Source organism: Bidens hawaiensis, unplaced genomic scaffold (genome assembly GCF_021521415.1).
Source record: "Bidens hawaiensis isolate Kalapana, Puna unplaced genomic scaffold, B.hawaiensis_p1.1 tig00058242_1, whole genome shotgun sequence".
Lineage (NCBI taxonomy): Eukaryota > Viridiplantae > Streptophyta > Magnoliopsida > Asterales > Asteraceae > Bidens > Bidens hawaiensis.
The window spans coordinates 7766-16844 of NW_027500526.1; the positions used below are offsets into that span (position 1 = coordinate 7766).

At 37.5% G+C, this 9079-nt stretch overlaps 1 protein-coding gene across 1 annotated transcript; it reads left to right on the forward strand.

Moving 5' to 3' along the window:
* Positions 1 to 2562: 2562 nt before the first annotated feature.
* Positions 2563 to 3651, forward strand: LOC143602272 (uncharacterized). The gene is made up of 2 exons (XM_077079444.1): positions 2563 to 2838; positions 3241 to 3651. Exons 1-2 carry the CDS (start codon positions 2563 to 2565, stop codon positions 3649 to 3651), a joined length of 687 nt encoding a protein of 228 aa, XP_076935559.1.
* The last annotated feature ends 5428 nt before the right edge of the window (positions 3652 to 9079 follow it).

Genomic DNA, 9079 nt, shown 5'->3' on the forward strand with positions numbered 1-9079 from the left:
GCCTTTTTCGGATTACCAAGGTTTAGAAAAATTCACCATTACTTATATCTCATCATTTCTAAGTACAATATAAGGATCCGTGTTTCCATAATGTATTAAGGTATTTCTATCTTTCATGAACATGAATCGATCATGAACGATTGCCAATGATCTTGACAACCACCAACTTTGATTTAGTGATTTAAGATGGTGAAACATTTCTCATCAAAAGATAATTGTAATATAACCACGTACTTTACTAGACTTCATCACATGTCTTGATTAGTTATCAAGTAGAACAAAGCTTCTTCATAGATTTTAGATGGTAAAAGGAGTTTTAACTCATAATGAGCATTGTGAAAAACATTAAGATGATTGATAACAACAAATACATGATTAAACTTAGAACAATTTAACCAAGTGTAGATGAATCCTTTTCTTAATGATGGTAGTGATGGTTGATGATAATAATTAGTGGTGATGACCTCCAAGACTTCAAACTCTTCACTAGATCTTCAAAGTGAGTGTTAGTGTGTGTTTTTATAAGTGAAAACCGGAGAGAACTCTTTTCAAGGCACACTTGATGAATGCAACATGAGCCACTATTTATAGGCAATCTGGACGATGAGGCACGGCCCCGTGCATGATGAGCAAACACGGCCCCGTGTTGTTTAGTGACATGTGCTCAATTCTTCTTTGTCTTTTCCGCATTCCCGTCAACGACCCCGCGCATGCTGAGCACGGCCCCGTGCTTTTGTTCTCAGATTTTGTCTTTTCTTGTGTCAGAAGCATGGGGGCGTGTTTCTTGAGGCATGGGGGCGTATTTCTTTGTTTACTTGTGTTTTCTTATATTTTTCATCGTCTTTTTGCTTGTTTCTTCGTTTGAGGCTTGGTTTCACCTAAAATTATGTTTTATTATGATAAGTAGTCTTTTATGCTATGTTATTAGATAGAAATTGCAGTTTTTAGAGATTATTTGATGCCGAAAAGATGTATATTTCTATGTACATCAGAGGTCCAAAGACACCAAGTGGTAGATCGTTGGAGATATGTTGTCTTCAGCCCAGCCCATAAAGGGATAGCTAAGAATTAGAGAAAAAGGCATAGACGGGCCTGGCCAGCTCTAATTGCCAAAGCCCAGTTTGTTAGGTTTCTTGTTTAGCAAGATTAGCAAAGGGTTAAACCCTAATTAGCTAACCTATAAATAGATCTCTTGTATCTGTAAATTATTATCACTCAATAATAAACCCTAGTTTCCCCCGTGGACGTAGGTTACACGCTGTAACCGAATCACGTAGATCTCTCGTGTTTATTTGTCCTTTGATTTCTGTTCGTCTGTGTGTGTGCTTCAATACCTAACAGCTACGACCCGAGGATGAATGGAAGACAACTTTCAAAATACGGGATGGGTTGTAAGAGTGGATGGTGATGCCTTTTGGTCTCTCAAAAGCCCCAATCACGTTCATGTGCCTTACGAATCATATCTTTATACCGCTGATTAGTCGATGCATAGTCGTCTACTTTGATGACATCTTGGTCTTAAGTACCATTCTGCAACAACACCTACACCATCTCCGGCAGGTTTTTTTGATCCTACGAGAGCAGAAACTTTATGCTAACCGTGAGAAATGTTGTTTCTTGTCCCTCGAAGTTTTGTTTTTGGGTTATCTTGTTTCAGGTAATGGCATTCGGATGGATGAATCTAAGATCGAAGCAATCCTAACTTGGCCCACACCATCCACACTATATGAGGTTCGGAGTTTCCATGGGTTAGCGTCCTTCTACCGCCGATTCATCTGAAATTTCAGTTCGATTGTGGGCCCTATTAATGATTTCTTAAAAGGAAATTCCTTTCGTTGGAATCCCGCAAACTCAAAAGCTTTCGAGGAACTCAAGCGATGTGTTACTCAAGCTCCTGTTCTAGCACTTCCTGATTTTCAGAAAACTTTTCAGGTGGAATGCGATGCATCAGGCTCTGGCATCGGTGGCGTCCTTAGTCAGGAGGGCCTTCCCATAGCATTTTTCAGTGAAAAGATTAGTGAGGCCAAGCAGAAATTTAGTACATATGATAAAGAGTTTTACGCCATCATACGCAATTTTGAATATTGGCGTTACTACTTGCTCCACACGGAATTTATTCTCTTCTCCGATCACCAAGCCCTTCAATTTATTCAAGGGCAACTTAAGCTCAACCCCCGTCATGCTAAATGGGTTGAGTTTTTACAAGAATACTCCTTCGTCATTCGGAAAAAATCCGGGGCTACCAATACTGTTGTCGATGCCTTGAGTAGGCGGCGGGCTCTTCTTACCTCAATTCAAGTGCGAGTGGAGTGGTTCGATAACTTTTGTACTTTGTATCCCGATGATCCCGACTTTGCAACGATATGGGGGGCTTGTCGAGTTGCACCAACGGATGGTTATTCTCTACATAATGGGTTCTTGTTTAAAGGAGTGTTATTGTGTGTTCCTAAGTGTTCGTTACGTGATGCCATCATTCTTGAAGGTCACCAAGGCGCATTAGCAGGTCACTTTGGACGAGATAAAACTCTCAAGTTGGTTTAAGAACGATTTGTTTGGCCAAAGATGAGTGTTGATGTTGCTCGCATTGTTGATAGGTGTCGCACGTGCCATATTACAAAAACTCATCACACGAATGCGGTTCTTTACACACCACTACCAGTTCCCGATGGTCGATGGGAAGATGTCAGCCTTGACTTTGTTGTAGGTCTCCCACTAACACAACGCAAAAAAGATTCTGTTATGGTAGTGGTTGATCGTTTCTCTAAGATGGACCATTTTGTTCCATGTGCCAAAACTTATGATGCAAGTCACATCGCCCGTTTGTATTTCGAGGAAATTGTACTCTTACGTGGGATTCCTAAGACATTGACATCGGATCGGGATGTCAAGTTTTTCTGGAATTTTTGGCGGACTTTATGGAGGAAATTGGGTTCCCGTCTTAATTTTAGTAGTGCTCGCCACCCCTAGAGTGATGGTCAAACCGAGGTTACGAATAGGAGCCTGGGGAACTTATTGCGTAGTTTGGTCGGTGCTAATCCCAAACAGTGGGACCTTGTTTTGCCTCAGGCAGAGTTTGCTTATAACCGCTCTTCACATCGCTCTACGGGTATGAGTCCTTTTATGATTTTGTGCGGTCGCAACCCATTTACACCATTGGATCTTGCTCCTCTTCCCGCGGTTACTCACTATAGTGTAGAAGGTGCGGATCGGGCTGCCCAAATTAAGCTTCTGCATGAATAGGTTCGCGACAAGATTGCCAATAACAATATCGTGTATCAAAGGAGAGCTAATGTCAAGAGGAAGAAATTAGTATTTCAACCAGGTGATCTTGTGTGGGTACACCTTAGCAAGGACCGTTTTCCGGGTGGAAAAGCGAGCAAACTACAACCCCGTGCTGATGGACCTTTTAAGGTTTTGGAACGTATTAATGACAACGCATGTAAAATTGATTTGCCTGGTATTTATAATGTGTCAGCCACTTTCAACGTCGCTGATCTGTTACCATTTGTCCCGGAGCTGGATGACCCCTTTGACTCGAGGACGAGTCCTTCCGAAGAGGGGGAGGATGATGGCGTCAGGGTTGACCCAGGCCTTGGCCCAATTACCTACTGTTCTGACCCGCATATGGGCCCCATCGAAGGCCCAAGTTGAGCCAATTTGGTCGACAACTTGGATGACAAGTTGGAGTGTTTTTTTCTAGTATTTTTTATTATAAACTGTTTAAGAATTTGTGTTTGTTTCAGTTTCCTTTTCCATGTTTATTGCCTAAAGTCTTGGCTAGGTTTAGGCTTTAAATACCTATGTTTTCTGTTTTTAAAGACAGTTTTTTGTTACGTATTTTTCTGAATAAGAATTTACCCAGCTTGTTCTTGTGTTTATTTGAACCTTCGTGATCGCATACTGCATTAGTTAATAGTAATGATATTAATATGGTGTACTGATTATTTTTTTGCTTTCATCATTAAATTAAAGCTTTACTTATAAAAACTGTGGAAATTGCAGGGTTGTCGATCAAGAATCAACTTCTGCCCATCATACACTTGGTAATTACTTTTTGTTACTTATTCCGTATTTCACAGTATTAAATGGATGTGCATATTTTGTAACTTTGGTATGAAACATATTTCTTAATAGAATTAACCCATTCAATATCTAAAGAGTATATCTTGCGTAACATATCGATTTCTATGGAAAATAGAATGTCCGTTATTATTTAAGCATTTGCCATAAATGAGTTTAGATATGGTGAAATATTTATAAATAATATTTTAATTGTTTTTATAAGAGATTTATTTCTAATATGATAATCAAGGTCATATTTAATTCTAATATGATAATCAAGGTCAGTTAATCACATAAGTGCATATTGTAAAAATTTATAAATTTCAGATGTCACTAAAGTATTGGAGGATGGTGAAACAATGATGTGCGTATACAACTTGGCTTGACAACATCACAAAGATAATGGGCATTGTTAAATTTGATTTTACATGCTGAACCGGAAATTGGAAAAACAAGCTTAATGGTTAATAAGCAATGTGTCATTTTTCCTAGGCTTCATTTACCAGGCAACTTCAATTTCAGGTTTAAACATCTACTATTACAATAAAGAAAGGGATTGGAAGTTTTTGTGATATATAAAGTTCAATTATTGTTTTAATTTATTATATTAGAGGTTAACTGTGGTATTAGTGGGTGAAAATAGTTCACGGGCCTGAAAATAACAATTAAGGTTCTTATCGGAATCGGGTCTGGTCATGAGTTCACGATCAACTTTCACTTGAGTATGTAATGAAGGAAAAATAATTTCATTATGATGAAATAAAATCTATGTTATACTGTATGAATATGAATATATTGTTTTATAAATAATGTTGTGAGTTTTAGTTTGATTTAATTCCAATTCACAAAAATACATGGTCATCATCATAAATAGCTCCTATAACCCTTTTTGCTTCTGGTGCATGCAGGTTTATTTGATTTGGAGTTCACGGTAGGTCTGCACCCAAAACCCTTACCCAAATCAAAGCGTATCCCAAGTGCCATATTTTGAGGTATGATTCATTCATATTGCTTTTCATTAGTCATAATAAATTTATAACTTACCTATAAAATATAAAGTTTTTGTGACATACGTTATGTGTGGATGTTAAATAATAGTGAGCCATCGTAATTACCAAATTTATCTTTAAGTAAGGAACTTTGTTGTTTAAGTTTTGTAACATACGTTTGTGTTTCTGATGCTACTAAATTTATGTTGTTGGTTGCTACTAATCTTTACATTGATACACTGTTCTATATGGCAGTGTATATGCCTACCATAAAAGTTGAAATCCTTCCTTTTCATTCAACTTCTTTTTTAGGTATTAACCAAGTAATTAGTTAGAGAAATGTTGATCTAATATAGAGCTATTGAACGGGTGAGACCATATGGGTTATTTTCCACAATTCAAGATTTTATTGGTGCATCCATCGCATCTGGTTCGCTGGTTGGCAATATAGAACAAACAAAAAAGTTTTACATGAACACAAAAAAGACTTGAAAGTTGTCTCTCACTTGTGAATCCGAACATTGCCCACATATTTGCGGCAGCAATCAAGAGATGAAAATTTGGTGAGACCATATGGGTTATTTTCCACATTTCTAGATTGTATTAGTGAATCCATCACATGGCCTTGTCCATTCATCTCGGTATGTGTTTGTTAAACTTATGATATGAATAATTTTAATAAAATAGAACTTAATGCTTATACATGGATGGTTTATTTGTAGGTAGTCCATGAGGATTGAGGACGCAGGATGACTCGGGATTTTATGGTGCTTGTTTCTTTTATTGCTTTTAATTTCTTTGTTGAATGTCACAAGAGATTATATTGGATAATGTTATAACTTATTTATGTTTAGTGTTTTTACTATGAATAAGCTTATTTAATATAATGAAGTTTTATTTCTTTCAATACTTGATGTTATACACAATAACTATTAGAATTATATACGTTGATGGTCTTTTTATTGTTCAATAAAAACCATTAATTAGATGTCCATAACCGTAACGTAAAATTGTGTGTATGGACGTTTAAAAAAGGGTTGTATAATATGATTTGTTAGGACATCGAATTTTTGTCCTATTAGACTTTAGAATATTGTAAAAGGGTCATAATATGTTTTTAGGACGTTATTTAAGTTCATAGACATATTATGCGACCATAAAATTTAGTTTCATAATCTTGTTTTGGATATTAGGACCCTTTTCTTGGTAGTATAATGTTCCATTATAAGGGTTTTATAAATTAATTTTTAAGGACGCTTGTATGTGTATCAAACGTTTACAATTAGGTAAGAACGTGTCAGAACATTGTTAATGTGTCCTAATATGTTTTTATTAGGGCACTTTTTTAGTTGTTAATGGATATATTATGCACCATAAAATTCGTTTCATAATCTTATTTGGGATATCAGGACACTTTTTAAGTTCCGAGACTTATTACGACCCCTTTACATGAAACGCTTTTCTCGTTGGTCCTATCAAATGAAAGGTCCTATAAAATAGCATTTTAGGACGCTTTTGTGCGTACTTAAAAGCCATTTTTGTTGTAGTGTCAATTGTTTGTGTTTCATTTTATGCTTAAACGGTTTTTATTAATTGATTACTTAGTCTTTTGTCAGTTAATTGATTTGTGGTCATCAACAATTAGGATTAAGTTCTTTCGTCATTGACCCGTTTATCGTTAGCCATATTATTGATTTTGTGTTTCAACAATTAAAACCAATTATCAATTAGATGTTCATTAAGCCGTGTTAATTGTTCGAATTCAGTTCCGACGATCAACATAGCCGATAGTTAAGTCTTTTGATATACATATTTTAACACGAAAACACCCAAAGAAGTTTATCAATTTCCTAACTTGTTTCGAAACCCGAACCCTGGAGTTCGGTTATTTTCATACATTGTTTACAAACTACTCATTTAAACCGCTTGACATCGTCTGTCCACTTTAAGTATTTTATAATCAAATTTGCATTTAACTTGCACTTTCCACTGATTCCCTGTGGATTCGACACCTTACTTGCCCTAGCCAGTAAAGGTATTTTTATAAGTGTTTTTAATTGACCTTTCGACATCGATCAAAACGGCGCCGTTGCCGGGGAATCAACGCGCAAAGTGTTAATTTAGCTTAGTTTCAGTTTTTTTTTTAATTTTTCTTCGTTGATTTTACGCGGGGTGTTAGTGTTTGTGTCTGTGAAGGTAACTCCACAAGTTGATGCAAACGAGATATTCCCGCAAGAAAGAGCCACTCCAATTTGATCCCGAAATCGAGAAAACAGCAAGATGAAACCTAACAGCTCAGAAACCCATACTAAAACAAATACTCGAAATCATAACACCAAAAGAAGAGACCATGAGTAACCGAAGCCGAAGAGACCCAAATGTTTATCAGCCACATCACCAAGAACAACCAGTTCCACAAAACCAGAATGTTAACCGTGACAGAAACCGCAATCTGTTTGACCAAAGAGATGTTAACCATAATCACAGGCGGCAGTTTAACGTGGATGAGAACTTGCCAATCAGATCTGCCCCAGTGAATCGTCAAAGACAAGATGATTTGAGAGAGGAAAGATCCGAGGTTAATCGTGCTCGTGCACGAGTGGAAAATTGGCAGATTGGGGACAACCTTGGTTTCGATTCTGAGGATGAAGAGGACTTTAGAGATGGACAGGGGAGTCGATATCAGCAACAAGATCCCCGTGATGACCAATAAATTCGACAGAATCATCCAGAAAATCAACATAGAGATCGAGAACCGAGACGCCAGCAAGATCGTGAACAACGGGAACCGTATTACGAGTTTAATGATGGAGTGCCAAGAGCCACCACCGGTCAGAGGAGTTCAAAATCATTTCATTCCACAAGTTGCCACAAACCCTCTACCAATCATTATCCCAGTCATAAATGGAAGGACTTTTTCAGTAAGGCATAATAGTTTGACAGGGTTACCTACATTTCTTGGGAAGGATACAGAAGAACAATACCTACACTTGAGTGATTTCAACTCGATATCCGCACTCATCTCATGTCAAGGATTTACTGCGGAAGAGGTAAAAATGGTAGTCTTCCAGTTTTGTATGAAAGATGCGGCAAAACAGTGGTTTCTATCGTTGCCATCAACTAGTATTTTCACTTGGGGAGATTTGGCACAATAGTTTTTAGATGAGTATTATACTCCGCAGAGAACCACAAAGGCCCACAACAATATTCGAAACATTCAGCAAATCACCGGTGAAACTTTTATGAATCATTCCAACGGTTTAAAAGATTGCAGATGACTTGTTCCCATCATGGGATTGCCTTATGGGAATTGATAAAGGCATTCCATGATAGTCTCTCAAATGATGATGTTCGTGATCTCCAAGCCACCACGAATGGATCTTTTCTTGCAAATGAATAAAACGAGGATTGGGGACATTTGGAGAGACATGCGAGCAATTCAAAGAGACTAGCACAGTCGAATAGGATGTCAAAAAGGTCAGTGGTAAAAGTAGTTGAAAGTCATGGGTCAAATGATACAATGGATAGACTGGAAAAGAAGATGGATAGGTTGTTGGTTGCAGGTTTACAAGGAGCTGGAAATTCGGGAAACAGATATCCAGTATGTGAAGGTTGTGGTGAATTGGGACACGAGGTTGCGAGTTGTGGGGTTGTGCAACATGAAGAAACTGAAGAAGAAGAAGAAGAAGAGATCAACTATGTGCAGGGTGAAAAGAAATACAATAATATGAGTTCAAATACTTATCATACGGGCCTCAGGAATCATCGAAACTTCAGTTATGGAAATCCGAACACGCAACAGAACCCGAATTTTTAGGGTAGTTTTCAGAAGACAAGCTATCAGTCGAACCAAAAGCAGTATGGTAATAGTTCTAGTAGCGGTCAGAGTGGGTACAATCAGAGAGATTCTGGGGGTTATAACAAAGGTTATCAAAAGAACTATCAGCAGGGGCAAGAAAATTCTTCGGGGTACAAAGACGAGTCTATGAAAGACGTTACGGATTTATTGAAGGAGATGAAGAGATATC

Coding starts and splice junctions, on each gene's coding strand:
- LOC143602272 (XM_077079444.1), top strand. CDS start 2,563: ATGAGTGTTGATGTTGCTCGCATTGTTGATAGGTGTCGCACGTGCCAT. Junction 2,839..3,240: donor GTTTGTATTTCGAGGAAATT/GTACTCTTACGT, acceptor CTGCATGAATAG/GTTCGCGACAAGATTGCCAA.